Here is a 16,004-nt window from a genome sequence, read left to right on the forward strand (position 1 = left end):
AAAGTCTTCCTTTGTAGCTCTGACTGGTCTGTTACTACATACTGCAGACCAACCTTGAACTCCCAGCAATCTTCCTTCATCCTCCCAAGTGCTCGGATTGTAGGTGGGAGCTACCATGTCTGGCTAAAGCAAAGAAATGAAAAACTAAAACCTTATCCAGGTGTTTTGATTATTTTTGAATATGTTTTTTCCTTAAGCTACTTGTCCAACAAACAGTATTCACTTTTCTGAGTGCTGAATATGCACCATGTTATAACATACTTTCCTCTCTCACCCCCACAATTGTTTTTTTAATAGAAATCTCACACAGCCCAGATGACTCGAATTGATGTTTTACTGAGGCTGGACTTGTCCCTGCCTCTGCCTCCCAAGTTCTGCCATTACAGGCATGCAACACCATGCCTGGACACTCAAAATATTTTTTGACTTTAGTTTTTTATGTATGAATGTTTTGCCTGCTTGTGTGTATATGTACCACATGTGTACCTGGTACCCTTGACGGTACCAGAAGAGGACATCAGATCCCCTGGAACTTGAGTTACAGATGGTTATGAGTCACCATATGGGTTCTGGGAATCAAATCCAGGTCCTGTACAAGAGCAACAAGTGCTCTTAAGCAAAATAGGTCTTACTGTTTAGCATATTTTATTGGTAATAGCACTTACCAACCATTTTATCTTTAATTTATTGTTTTGGGGAACAGGGTCTTACCATATAACACAGGCTGACTTCAGATGTCATATCCTCTTCTCTCAAGTCACTCTCCTGCTGGAATTATAGGCACATACCACCATGCCCAGTTTAATAAGCATTTGGTTTTTGTTGTTGCTGTTGTTTTTAAGCCAGGGTCTAATGTGTTCTGGACTGGTCTCAAACTCACTATATAGCCAAGAATGGCTTGAATTTTCTGATCCTCCTGCCTCCACCTTCCAGTACTGGGATTACCATCACACTTGGTTATGCATTGCTAGGGATTGAACTGAAAGTTTCTTTATGTGCTAAACAAGCACTCTACCAAGAGAGCTGCTTCCCTGGCCCCTAAGCATTTCTTCTTTATGACACTATTTGGGTATGGCATCTGGTACCTTTTAGCATTCTATATTGCTAAATAGATAAAAGATTGCTGAAGTGAATGCAGTTATTCTTACTTTAAAAAGTCTTTATTCTAAAGTTCTGTGTAGCTACTTAAATAGTTTTGTTGGTCTAGGCATGGTAGAACACACATGTAATTCAAGCTACTTGAGATTGCATCCTCAAACTCACTATGTAGCCAAGGATAACCTTGTATTCTATCTGTGCCATTAGTCACTCAGTAATTGAGGAAATGTAATAAATGCCCATTATATGTAAACTTCTATCTTCAATGTTAAGTGAAAATACAAAGATGAAACAGACACACCCATTCTGAGCTCATAGAACTTTACCTAATAGGATGGAAGTGGTACATGTTAATGGTGATTATGTAAGATAAAAACCTAAGTACAGATCTGGTGCTGCACTGACTTGGAGAGAAGGGATTTTTCTTCCGGTCTAGATCGAGGCTTAGACTTTGTAGAAAATGAGTTCAGGGCTGGGAATGAGACTCTGTAAGTAAGTACTCACTGCATAAGCATGAAGACCCGAGTTTAATCCCCAGCACCCATTTGAAAGAAGCTAGGTATTCCCACACTGGGGAGGTGGCCACAGGGGGATTTCTGGGCCTGGAGGTTCAGTGAAGGACCCTGTCTCAAAACATAAGGTGAAGACAAATAAGTAAGGCACCTGGTATTGATCTCTGTCCTCCATATATGCTTTTTTACACATACCTGTGTACACACATAAAGTAGTTTTCAGCCTATACTCTGTATCCAGACATCACCTATGATTCCTGGTTGTCAGTAGTTTTTTAATCATGTTGTGCCATATTAGTATTATGTAACTGTTCTGCATTCTAAAAATAACTTTTTTCTTAAACGTGGGTATGAGGTTAGAGGACAGCCTCAGATGTCATTCCTCAGGCATTGTCTTCTCTGAAGCAGAGTTCTCACTGCTTAGAGCTTGACATGTCTGCTGGGTTCACTGTCTCTGCCTTCCAAGCACTGGTATTATAAGCCTCATTACTGCATCTAGCTTTTTGACATGGGTTTAGGGGTTGAACTCAGGACCTTGTGCTTGCAAAGCAAGCTCTTTACCAACAGCCAAACTTTGACCTTTTTCTAGTTAAACAGGCTTGCTTTTATAGACTCAAATGTTAGGTTTTGAATGCTGATATGGAATAAATTTCAATGTCAGGATAACTCCTGAGACTGACTGACTGCCATCGTGTAAAATATTTTTTTTTATTGGTTGTTCTCTGTAAGACTGGGCAGTTTGGTTGTTTTTCACATTTAGTATTTTAATACCAATCTACTTCCCAAGTAAAATTTTCATGTAACTTAACAAATTTCATACTTTTTAAAATATGGCATATATTAGTAACAATTTATTGCTATAGGTCTAAAATATTTCAAAGGCAGCAGTATTTTGTTTTAGAAATGGGTTTCTTTTCAAAATCAATGTAAATAGAGTCTTTTTTTACTGTAGTCTATGACAAATTTTTATATTTTTCAGAACTATAAAAATGCCCACTGTACAGTTTGTTTGTTTGTTTGTTTTTAAGCAAACTTGACTTACACCTAACTCTTAAATAAGCTTACACCATCTGGTGTCTGCCTCACATTTCACCTCTAAAGTGTTGGTGCACAGTTAGTCTGGCCTCTGCCACAAATGTCCTTTCTACCATTTAGCTGTGAAACTTTGGACAAATAATTTCCTCTCTTTAAAATCAATGTCCTACCTGTAAAACCAGGGATGACAGCCATTCTTGCTAGATTTAGAAGGTAATTACAGACTGGGCCAAATATTATATTAAATGAAGAATGCCTGTTTCCTGTTGTCTATAATTTGTATCCAGAATTAAGATTTTTCATTTGTGGCTGTTTGTGAATCTGCCATTTAGTTCCAGGTTCCCGGTACAGTTCCTCCCTGAATATGACTGTAATGTATCATATATTTTTAGATATTGACTATGTGATATGAAAGCTATTCTTGAGAGTGTGTACCATTCTAGTTTTGTGCAGAGTCTGTGCTGCTTGAGGTTATTGGGCATTGTGGGCAGAGAGAAAGCCAGCAGGATTTTGTATCATATAACTGTTCTATGTTTTAAAATCATGTTGTGCTGTTCAGTCCCTGAACAGCAGCTGCTGGACATTGAAGACTGCGACCTAAATGTGGTGAGGCTGTGTTTTCAAGTTTTCCTTCCTGATGAACATGGCAACTTGACAACTGCTCTTCCTCCCGTTGTTTCTAACCCAATTTATGACAACCGTAAGTGCTTTAATTTTCTTATGTCTGTACTCTTAGCTTGTTGTATTTCCTTAATTGTTAAAAATTTTTTAAGTATTTTCTTAATTATAAAAGGAGTATGTTAAGTAAGTATGGTGGCTCGTTATGTAATTGTAGCAGTCAGAAGGCTGAGGCAGGAGGATAAAGTTTGGAGTCATTATAGGTTACAGAGTGAGACCTTGTCTCAAGAAACCAAAAGAGGCCAGGTGTGGTGGTGCACACCTTTAATCCCAGCACTTAGGAAGTAGAGACTGGCAGATCTGTGTGAGTTTGAGGCCAGCCTGGTCCACACAGTTCCAGGGCTACATAGAGAAGCAGTATTCATTACAAGAAAAATTCAGACATATATACATACATAAATAAGAACAGCAAATTGCTGTTGTTCCCCTCCAAAAATGGTCACTGTCTCCTCTAGGACACATTGCAATTCCTTTGCACAAACACAGACAGTACCTACCATCTTTCTCATCACCACCATTTGCTAATTTTGGCAAGTTAAAAAAGTGGATCAATGATCTTTTTAAAAACTTTTTTCAAGTCAGTAGTAGTAGTGCATGCCTATAATTATAGCACTTGAGAAATAGAGGCAGGAGGCTCAGGAGTTCAAAGTTATCCTGTGTTTAAGAATAGTGAGTTCAAGACCATTCTGGGTTATGTGAGACACTGTGTGAAGACCAAAAAAAAAAAAAAAAAAAAAACAAAAAAAAAAAAAAAAACTTTTCTCTCAGCAATGTACTTGAACCTTTTTCAGTCACATTTTTCCTTTTCCTTTTTTTCTTTTGAAACAGTGCTGGCAATTGAATGCATGACAGTAGACATATTGGGCAAGTGCTTTTCCACTGGGCTATACTCCAAGCCCCACTTATGTTCTCAATAGCTGCATATTCTCTTTTTACTTTTTGTTTTGTTTTTCAAGACAGAGTTTCTCTGTGCAACAGCTCAGGCTGTCCTGGAACCAACTTTGTAGACCAGGCTGGATTCAAACTCACAGAGATTGCCTACCTCTGCCCCATAAGTGCTGGAATTAAAGGCGTGTGCCACCTTTCCCGGAACGTATTTTTTTATGTGACTATATATTAATTTTAAGAAATCATTACCTAGTTAAAGGGTATTGGGTTCATTTCCTTCTTGTTTTCTTTTTGTAAACAAATTATACTGAAACGAATATATTTGTGTGTGTGTTTTAAAGACATCTGTCTATCTATATGTGTGTGTATTCATGTGTATGTGGAGGTCAGAAGACAAACTTCCCTGGGATCAAACTCAAGATGTCAGGCTCCGCAGCAGGCTCCTTTATCCACTTAAGTATCTCACTGGTTCCTGAATGTTCATATTGTATGCAAATATTTCTGGCATTTATTTTCAGACGCATAAATTTTGAAAACAGTATATCAGAGGATATAGAAATTTACTTGAAAAGATTGTGAAACTGTCCTCCAGAATGTTTTGGCACATACACTCACCAGGTGTGTGCTACACCTGTTTTGCATATAGAATGCTGATTCATAGGAATATAGAGGTAGAGTATTCTTATCAGAGAGCCATGGGTGCCTTGGAGGACTATCATAATAATATTGGGCAGATAAATGAAAATTGCATTGCCCTAGGGCTATAGATAATAATATAAAAAGACCAGTCAGTGTCCCCTTACAAGATTTGGGAGGCAGAGACAGGAGAATTGCTCATATTCAAAGGCCAGATAGCCTGGTGTACATAGCTGCAAAAAATAAAGAGACTATCTCAAAAGTGGTGGAAATTGAGGACTAGCAAGTACCTAAGATTGCCCTCTGACCTTCACACACATGTGGTATGTACTTACCTATGCTCACACACACCTACACTCAGACATTCCTCAACAATACACATGAAAATATTTCTTTTATTTGTACATTAAAATTTTTCATCTCTTCTCTAAATTATTTTCTTCAAATTCTTCTCCTTACAACATAATAAAATATAATACTTGTACTGGCTAGTTTTATGTCAACCTGACACAAGCTAGAGTTTCTCTTGACACAGGTAGAGCCTCAATGAGAAATTGTCTCCATAAGATCTGGCTGTAGACAGGCCTGTAGGGCATTTTCTTATTTAGTGATTCATAGGGGAGGGCCCAGCCCATTGTGGGTAAGCCAACCCTGGGCTGGCAGTTCTGGGTTCTATAAGAAAGCAGGCTGAGCAAGCCACCAGGAACACACCAGTAGTCAGCACTCCTCCATGGCCTCTGCATCAGATCCTGCCTCTAGGTCCCTGCCCTGTGAGTTCCTGTCCTCACTGCTTTTGATGATGAACTGTTACATGGAACTGTGAGTGAAATAAACCCTTTCCTCCCCAAGTTGCTTTTGGACATGGTGTTTCATTGCAGCAATAGTAACAACAATTAAGACAATACTGAGACCCATTTTTAAAAAAAATCCTTTATATTTAGGTGCCCCAAATACTGCAGAATTAAGGATTTGTCGTGTAAACAAGAACTGTGGAAGTGTCAGGGGAGGAGATGAAATATTTCTACTTTGTGACAAAGTTCAGAAAGGTATTTATCAGTTTTGTTTCATTGAATCAGTAATATATTTTTGATTAATATATGTATTTTACCTTGTTTCCCCATTGTTATTATTCTTTGGCATCTTATTCACTAGATGATATAGAGGTTCGTTTTGTGTTGAATGACTGGGAAGCTAAAGGTATTTTTTCACAAGCTGATGTACACCGCCAAGTAGCTATTGTTTTCAAGACTCCTCCGTATTGCAAAGCTATATTGGAGCCTGTGACAGTGAAAATGCAGCTGCGGAGACCTTCTGACCAGGAAGTCAGTGAATCTATGGACTTCAGATACCTGCCAGATGAAAAAGGTATGACACATTGGTAATAATGTATATATAAACTCTCTCTCTCTGTGTGTGTGTGTGTGTGTGTGTGTGTGTGTGTGTGTGTGTGTGTGTGTGTGTGTTTGAATTGGAAACAAAGTTTTATGTATCCCATGCTGTCTCTGAATTCCCTGCATAGCTAAGGATGAATGGTCCTCCTGCCTCCACCTCCTGACTTTTGGGAGGACAAACGTGTGCTGCTGTGTCCCCAACCCATCATTTTAAATGGGGTACTAGGGATTTGACTCGGGTTTTATACATACTAGCAAGTGCTGAACCAACCAAGCTACATTCTCAGCTCAAGGGTAGATCATTTTCTTAAGCTGATCATCCTAGTAACATTGTAAAATAAACATCTGAATGCAGTTTTATATATTCATATTTTCCTTTCCTAGACATTCTCAGTTGTGTGTCATTGTCTTTGATTTTTTTCATGTTCTTTGCATTTCTTAGGAGGTTTGAATAATTTGAGAGTTCTTGAACTGTTGAATCATATTTTCTCTTAGTACATGTATTTTTGGATTTACTTTTTGTATTTATTGTGTGCCCTTTTATAGGTAGAAAGTTTGTTAATCAGAAAGTGGTATCTGTTTTGGTCTATATATTTTCAGACCTTATTTTATTAGTTCATGTTGACTTATAGGTATTTTTAGGGTGAAAAATTACTATTTTAAGCTCCTTTTTTATTAAAAAGAAAAATGTCCTTATAGCTGGTATAGGATATATTGTACAATAATTTACAGGTCTATGTTATTCACATATATTTACATATATTTAATTATATTAATATAATTTATAATATAATTTAATATAATAATATATATTAAATATATTCACATATATTTAAGGCATTTCCATATGCTGATAATGCATCTACTCATGGTGGAGGGGGCAGATGATTTACGGTTTTCCTGCTTTCTTTTTTAATCAGATGCATATGGCAATAAATCAAAGAGACAAAAAACAACTCTACTTTTTCAGAAACTGCTGCAAGATTGTGGTAAGAATACTTTGGATTGATTTATTTTACTTGCTTCATTCTGTTTTTCAGTTTTTAAATTATAAACTACTTTTTCAAATTACAATTAATAATAGAAAAACTTTATCATAGCAGCTAACTTTCCTGAGAAACCAAGAACTGCTCCCCTGGGGTCAATTGGAGAAGGAAGATTCATCAAAAAAGGTATTTTATCCCTATTAAATACTGTTATTCCACTTTGTAGGAATAAGTGCTTTTTAAATATTTTTATTTCCTACAAATTTTCTCATGCTTTCAATATTGAATTGAGCTGGTCTCCGTGCCTCTGAATATTGGGTTGGAAACTAATTATATTTATTGTTCAAGAAATTACATTTGTTCATACACTAGTCTCTGAGTTAGGGCTTCTATTGCTGTGAAGAGACACCATGGTAACAGCAACTCTAATAAAGGAAAACCTTTCATTGGGGCTGGCTTACAGTTTCAGAAGTCTAGTCCATTATCTTCATTTTGTGTGCAGGGAGACATAGTGCTGGAGAAAGAGCTACATCTTGATCCACAGGCAGCAGAAGCAACTGGGTGTCACACTGGGTGTAGCTTGAGCATATTAGACTTCACAGCCCACTCCCACAGTGACACACTTCTCCAACAAGGCCATACCCACTCCAACAAAGCCACACCTCTTAATACCTCTCACTATGAGCCAAGTATTCAAAATGTATGAGTCTATGGGGCCATACCTATTCAAACCACCACAACTAGTAATTTTACTAATTGCACTGTATCATGGAAGAAATGATGTGGATATAGTAGGCACTTGTTTATAATAAGTTTCACTTGAACATAACTGCATTCCTTTGTTACATAATGTCTCTTGTTGCCTTTTTAATAGTGCTGCAGTAGGACTTCATGCATGCTGACCATGACACAGTCCATGCCAGACCTAGACTCCCTTTTTTTTTTCTTCTACTGCAACAACAGAGCTGAATAATTCCAGTGGAGGCTGCTCACCCCACGAATCTTAAAACTATCTGGCCTTTGATAGAAGATATTTTATGAGCCCCTGACAAATTTTCCATCTCCTTTCCTTAAATTTATCCTGGTTATCCTGGTTTAACCTGGTTTATCCTGGTTCACATAGTACTTGTGTAATATGTCAATAAATAAGTTTTTATGATAGGGAATTTTATAGTAGTTTAGGGTCATATCTTAGTCTTAGTAACTGTATTTTTCAGTTTTTTCTAATGAATGTCTTCTCCATCTCTCCATTTTCTCCTGAAAGTAGAGACTATAACATGATGTAGGCCGTTGGATACCTATTTCCTGAAATTCCAATATTTATCTTCTATGTTTTAAAATGCACCTATATGACTCAAGAAGCTGTATTTTCATATTTAACTAGAAGAAAATTACATATACCAAGATAACTTTTAAAAATCATTTTCATGTGTTTATAAAGCAATTTACATGTTATGAATTTAGTTTTGATTTCATGTAATAATTTCTGTGCTTTAATTTTTTTTTATTTGAAATGTATCAGTTCCCTGGAAATTTTTTAGTGTGTTTTTATAATCTCAATTCAGAAATAATGCTTTACATTTATTTGTTCATCTTAATTTATAAAATACATTTTTCTTCTATAGAATCAAACTTGTTTTCTCATGGTACACCTATGCCAGAAATGCCCAGGCCTTCAGGAGTTTCAAGTCAAACTGAACCCTACTATTCTTCATCTGTGCCCATCTCAAGTGGATTGCCACATCACCCACCAGCCATAGCCTCAGTGGTCTCTCCACCTTCAAGCTGGTCATCAGTGAGCCACCCCACCTCACACTCAGCCAATACAAACACATTGAGTAGTTTCTCAACAGGAACACTTCCCTCTAATTCACAAAGTATCCTTCCGTTCCTAGAAGGGTCTAGTGTGAGTGATTTAAGTGCTTCTAATGCTTGCCTTTATACTGATGACCTAGCTAGAATGGAAGCGTTATCCATGTCACCAGCTGACTTATATGGTATTTCTGATGTCAACATGCTATCTAATCGCCCTGTGAATGTGATGACAACCAGCAATGATAACATGGGGGACACTGATAATCCAAGACTTATGAGCATCAATCTTGAAAATGCCTCATGTAATTCAAGGTTAGACCAAAGAGACCTGAGACAACTACATCAGATGTCTTCTGCCAATATGTCAGCAGGCACCAGTTCTAATTCTGTTTTTGTTGCACAGTCAGATGCATTTGATAGATCAAACTTCAATTGTGTAGAAAATGGCCTGATAAATGAGCCTGGACCATCAAATGATGCAAATAGTCATAATTTTGTTCCGAGCAGTCAATATTCAAGTATTGACACTCTGCAAAGTGAGCAATTGAGTGATTCCTTTGCATATGGTTTTCTTTAAATGTAACCTGTAGGATTTAAATCTAAAAAAAAACTATTAAAACTTTAGGTGTATAGAATATAAAGGGAACATTCAAAATTAGAAACTTAAAGAGCTGTACTGTTTTTTACTTTGAGAGATGCCTAAAGTACATGTGCTTGGTGTGAACTGTTCTTTCAAGTTTCCTCAAGACAAGCTGTGTGTCTTTTGTAATGTATTAATGTACTAGTTAAATGAATTGATATTTGCTTTCAAGCAGATTTAAGGTAAAACATGTAATGGCTATGCCATTGTGAAATAAACTCATTATTGTTGAGGCCCATAGGCCAAAGTGACCCCTATGGGGTTTTTGGGGGCTTCTTGGTATTTTTAGGTAGGTGTGTGTGTGTGTGTGTGTGTGTGTGTGTGTGTGTGAGAGAGAGAGAGAGAGAGAGAAGAGAGAGAGAGAGAGAGAGAGAGAGAGAGAGAGAGAGATTTCAAGGGATGGAAGGTTTTTTTTTTCTATTTTCTATTATTTAGACTCATACTTCTAAAGTTACTTAAGAAATTAGTTGTATATCTGTATTTTCAAGAAAAAGATATTTTCTTGAGCCTTTCTGTATTAGATTCCCTTAATATTACAAGTTCAAGGTCTGCCTGGGCTACATAGTCAGTTCAATACCAGCTTTCAGTTTATGAAAATCTTGTCTCTAAGATAAAAAAGGCTAAGGTTGTGACTCAGTGGTAGACTTTGCTTAATGTTTCCAAGACCTTATGTTCAACCCCCTGTAGAAGGAAAAAGAAAAAATAACAAGATTTAAGTTTTAGGTCAATATGTTGAAGCCTGAGTTTTGAACTTATCCCCTAGACTTGCTTGTCCTTCAGTCTCACCAGCCCTGGAAATTGTCATGCCGTGCTTCTAGCTGCTTAGGTAAAAACCTTGATGTCGCCCTTGATTCATCTCCTAAATCTGTCAATACATCAGCAAATCTAGAAGATCTTTCCTCAATATTTATTTGAAGTTAACCACCTCTTTTGAACTCTTGGTTGAGACAGGGTTTCACATCTCTCAAGTTGGCTTCAAACCTGCTATGTAGTCAAAGATGGCCTTGACCTTCAGATTCTCCTGCTTCTGCCTTAGAAGTGCTAGGATTACAAATGTGCACCACCACACCAAGTTTATGTAGTTTCTGGGGTATCAGTGATAGGGCTTTGCTTAGAGAAGTGCCTACCAATTGAGCTCCATGTCCAGATCAGACTAATTGTAGTAATTTTGTATTAGTTGGCACTGATAAACTCAGACACAACAGTTTTCCTCTAAGTTGAACTAAGGTACATCTACATCTGTGTTTAGCATATTTTCAAATGGTGATTTATTTTTGGGTACTGTTTACTGATCACAGAACTCATTTTATAACTTAAAATGTGTTCAGCCATGTTTTCCCCCTTTCTCCCTAATTGCATTTGTATTTCACTTGGTTTTGAGGGAATGGGCCTTCCTACCCAAACTCCACCTTGTGCACTACATCTTTCCTCCATTGCCAGTGTCCTTATGTCCCTACTTAGTTCATGATTTCATTGTGTAAACAGAACAAATATCTTTTTGGGATTAAAAGGAAAGGGTGAAAACATCCCACAAAGTAACAAACCCTACCCATACCATGCCCCTTCTTTTCACTCCTTAACTTTAAAGCACTGTGCCTCTGTCCTGTCACCTCTGTGTCCCTCCTTCCCTTGTCCATCTCTTGGTTTAGTTCCCATCCCTTGTCAAGTCCCAGGTCTTTTTGATCAGTGTTCCTCTACATGTCTTCCCTGTCCACAATCTGTTATCAGTTGACTAAGTGTGTCTGTGATGGACAGGGTCCTCTTGCTTCCTAACCCAGATCTCTAGGGCTGTGTGTAGTCTCACCAGTACCAGTGTTAACTTCGTTCTCTCCTGCTACCTTAATGCTCATGTAATCTGCCTTCTCTTACACTCTACTTTCCTAATGGCATTGCTGCTGACACCAGAGATAATTTAATGGAAACCTCAGAGTCATCTTTGATTGCCTTCTTCAATAGTCCTTTTGAGTCTGCCTACTAAAGTCCTTTGCATTTGTCTCTTCTGTTACTAGAAAAGTTTTCATTCTTTTTCTCCAATGGATATCTTTTCCATATGCTCAAGATTTTTTTTTTAAATAGCCCTTTCCTCTTATACTTTGTAGTTGGAGCATGTTACTTTCCCCCTCAGGTCTCCATAAATGTAACCCACTCTGTCTCTGCTCCTAACATTTTTACCTTTAACAGATTCTCTGCAGGGTTTGGTCCTGCTGCCACAGCTGAGGTGTAGCATATCGGCAACTCCAGCACTTGACATAGACTCTGGCATAACTGGTGCAAAATAGATGGTAGCTATTTGTTAGAGAGAGGAAGATGATTATAAAATCATATTTGGGCGGGCATTGGTGGCGCACGCCTTTAATCCCAGCACTTGGGAGGCAGAGGCAGGTGGATCTCTGTGAGTTCGAGGCCAGCCTGGTCTCCAGAGTGAGTGCCAGGATAGGCTCCAAAGCTACATAGTTTTTAATGGGAAAGGTGCTTAACCTCAAAGGGAAAGTAGTGATGCCAAGATGGCCTGTCTTGTGAGACACACTTCTCTTCTGGCCAGCTGTCTCCCTCTTAAAAAAATATGCAAAGATTGGCCCATAGATTCATGGTACAGCACAGCCCTATATTTGATATCTAGAATTGTAACAACAACAACAAAATTAATTACAAAAGTCTAAATACCACCCTGAGGCCCTTTGAGACCCAAAGCAGCTCTCTTGGAAATCGTAGCACCAATAGTGCTCAGTAGAGATTCTGCCTCTGTTTGTGGCAGGTTAGATCTCAAGTACCCCTGAGGTACCTACACCTTGGTAGGTTATCCTGCACAGACATGTCAGTAGCCAGTATTAATGTAATAAATCATGACATTTTGTTACCGTATATTATACAGTGTACCATGTTCTGTAGAAAACCAGAGGTGAGAGATTCTACTCTTGTTCTCAAAGATATTTGTTGTCTCATGAGGAGTCAAACATACAGTCAGCCACATGAATATGGACACGCTTTAAGGTATAGTTTGGAGAACTTTTACTTATATAAAAACCATGTAACCACCATGTTTAGGACCCCAGGCTCCCATCAGTCCCTCCAAATTACTACTCTGGCTCTTGTCATCAGAGCCTGCTGAGTTACTATCCTAACAGCCTTTACTTGGCTAATTGATTCCCTATTAAAAAGTCTGGTGTACAGAGTAGCTGGGTTGTCAATTCGTCTTAATATGCTTTGGCATGTTTTGACAGACTCAGAAAAACTATTTCCCATGGTCAGACTTGGATTTGGTGATACAGGCTGTCTACTTGCATCCTTTTTATGTTTTAATCATAAATTGATATATTGATAAATTATCATAAGCTGTCAGACAGCATGGAAAAATATAAAGAAGAGAGACTGTTTTTAGTCAGTTAGACTAGATGGCTGTGGTGTTACTGGCTTGTAATCACAGATACTCAGGCAGAAAGACCACAAATTCAAGGCCTGCCCAGTCTGCCGAGTGAGTTCAAGGGAACAACCTGTGAGCACCCATCTAAAAAAAAAAAAGGTGCTAGAATGTAGTTCAATGGTAGAACAGCTAGCATGTACAGTCCTAGATTCAGTGTCCACTCCCAGAAAAACAAAAACCTAGCTCTTGCCTTTCCCGGGCTGTGTTTTGTACTAACTAATGTCTGGGAAGAAACACTGTAAATTACGAAGTGTGAACCAAAGACAGCAAACCAACAGCTGTGTTTCTCACATGGCCCCAATTAGCCTACTGTCCAGACATTCCTAGTCACTCAATATCCAGCAGACAAAACTCATCAGGGAGTACTTAGGGAGAACTATGATCTGGGTTTCTCTTTAGACTAATGTCTACATTGCCAGACGTGGAGATGCTTCTTTGGGCCTTACTCTCTCAGAGTACTCTTCTTATTGAGGGAAATATCAGTTACTGGCTTTACTTTTGAAAGTTGTGACTCTTGATTTCTACGTAAAAGTTGAGCTTTTAAATGGGAGTGCTTTGACTTAGGAAGCTGCCTCTGCAAGGTGTCAGTTTTGTTTTCAGAGGCTGGATGTGCAAAGAGGCTAGAATGCTTTTGTATCCTATGTGTGGAAAAACCCAGCAGTGTGCTGAGGGACGAGATGAAAGCATCTCTCAGGTTTATCCAGGTCCATCCCTTTAAAACATAAGAGTCACATGAATATTTGAACTGAACATCAAGGCAGAATTTACAGCATAAGGTCAACAATGGATAAGGTCAAATCTCAAAAGTAATATCTAATTGCAAAAATACCAAAAACCTACTCATGTCCTCACCATCTTTTTGTCATGTTTTGTTTTTTATTTTTATTTTATTTTTGGTTTTTCAAAACAGGGTTTCTCTGTGTAATAGCTCTGGCCATCCTGGAATTCACTCTGTAGACCAGGCTGGCCTCAAACTCACAGAGATTCACCTATTGATAGTACAGTGGTTAGTACTCTGCATTGTGTTCCACCATCTTTTTTTAATAGACAAGATGTAACTTTTTAATAAATAACCATGCTCTTCTAAGCATGGCCCTAGGGCATTTGCCTCCTGTCACCAGTTATTTAATGGGGTAATGACTCTTAGTGTATGCAGGCTTGTCTTTTGGTTTGCTTTTTTTGTTTTGTTTTTGTTTTTTGAGACAGGAGACAGTACCCTGACTGGCCTGGAACTCACAGAAGTCTACCAGCTTCTACCTCCCAAATATCTCTAGAGTTGTTTAAGATTTTGGACCTTCAAAGAATCACTGACAAAATTCATTGAATACTTTGAGTTCATAATAATGTAACAGTTTTTAGAGCTATTAGCAAATATGTAAATTTTTGGTAAAATACCAAATTCATTTTGTGTCATTTTCTTAAGCTTTTAAGCCAAAATACGACTTCCCATGAGATGGAGTAAGATAAGGTTGGAGTACTTCAGGATAACTGTGTGACATTCAGTCATCACTAGACTTCTTTGCTCTAGTGAACCAGCCATGCTGATTCATGCCTGTAGCTTCAACACCTGGGGGCTGTGGCAGGAAGTATGCTTGAGGGTAGGACTCCAAGATCAGCCTAGGCAAACTGGAGACCTCAATCAACAGTCACCAATCAAAGCACTATAAAATGCTATTGGCCATGGTTAATAGATCCCAACAAAATAGTGAAACGTGTTGTTGTTGTCGTTTTGACCTTGAATTTAGTATCTACCTGCCTCTTCCTTCCAAGTACTGGGATTATAGGCATATGTCACCACATTGCACCTGTTTTAAAATAGATTTGAGGGGAAGGGAGGGGGCTATCATACTGAAATTGAACCCAGGGTTTCATACAGTCTGGGCAAATGCTCTATCACTGAGATGTCTGCATTTGAAACTTGATGATAAATGAATTTTAAGGCACTGATGAAATTACTTTTTAAAGTTCTCAGATACTGTTTCCTAAGAAGTTAAGCTTTGTATCAAGATGAAATATTTTTTAAAATGTCAAGATGCCTTTTATTGTACAAAATATTGTGTTATTTTTGTAATATCTTTGTATACTGTGATTTTTTTCTTGGTGATGTAATAAATTGTTTTCTAAAATCTTGCTATTTGCCTACAAAGTATCAATGAACTCCCTTTACTGGTAATATTTTTGTTATATGGAGTAGTTTGGGGTATTGTTTAGAAACATTAGGCATTTCATAAAATGTTCTCAGCACAACATGCTTATATCTGTAACTACCCTTTGAAATGGTAGTCTCAAGAAACAATGCCTTTTTTCAAAGTTTTTTTTTTTTTTTTTGAGACAGGGTCTCACTATGTAGCTCAGCCTGTCCTGGAACTCACTGTGTAGACCAGGCTGGCCTCAAACTCACAGATACCAGCCTGTTTCTGTTTCCTGAGTGCTAGGATTAAAGGCATTCCCTTTGGGGACTTCCGGCTCTTCCCTCAAGGGACTTCTATCCCCACAAGGTAGAAGTCTCAGGGTGGCAACCTGCTCAGACCAATACTTAGAAATTAAAAGTAACGTTAGTAACAGATTACTACCTCATTGAATAAAATGGAAATCTGAGTGGGATGTGTCAGTGACAAAATGCTGCTTTGTCTTGGCTCAATTCCCAATACCCCCAAAAATAAAACCAAGGCTACAACAATACAACAAATGAATAGAGAAGGAAAGACCCTGTCTTTTAGTGGGGTGCCAATCAGTACATGTAAAAGGAATGACAGAATTTGGCAATTAGTACTCACCAGTCAGTAATAACTGAGTCAGTGGATGCTGTCTGATGAGTGAAGATTTGCTCTATCTACAAGGCACTGACTGCAGAGTGAAAGGAGGGACTCAGAGACTGAAGTAGTTGGATAGACAACACCTTAC

General features: G+C 38.1%; 1 protein-coding gene across 3 annotated transcripts in view; it reads left to right on the plus strand.

Annotated features, from left to right (window-relative positions):
• The window catches only part of Rel (REL proto-oncogene, NF-kB subunit), a 34,976-nt gene extending 19,745 nt beyond the window's left edge, over window positions 1-15,231 (plus strand). For 2 of the 3 annotated variants that reach the window (XM_027388002.2, XM_027388004.2), the window contains exons 5-10: window positions 3,205-3,345; window positions 5,789-5,893; window positions 6,000-6,212; window positions 7,159-7,227; window positions 7,339-7,410; window positions 8,850-15,231. In XM_027388002.2, the coding sequence (XP_027243803.1) occupies window positions 3,205-3,345; window positions 5,789-5,893; window positions 6,000-6,212; window positions 7,159-7,227; window positions 7,339-7,410; window positions 8,850-9,616 (1,367 nt within the window). In that variant the 3' untranslated portion in view covers window positions 9,617-15,231. The remainder of the gene's footprint in view (window positions 1-3,204; window positions 3,346-5,788; window positions 5,894-5,999; window positions 6,213-7,158; window positions 7,228-7,338; window positions 7,411-8,849) is intronic. The other variant, XM_027388003.2, reaches the window with a different exon arrangement.
• Window positions 15,232-16,004: the final 773 nt, after the last annotated feature.

The sequence above is a fragment of the Cricetulus griseus genome, assembly GCF_003668045.3.
Source record: "Cricetulus griseus strain 17A/GY chromosome 1 unlocalized genomic scaffold, alternate assembly CriGri-PICRH-1.0 chr1_1, whole genome shotgun sequence".
NCBI classification, from domain to species: Eukaryota; Metazoa; Chordata; class Mammalia; order Rodentia; family Cricetidae; genus Cricetulus; species Cricetulus griseus.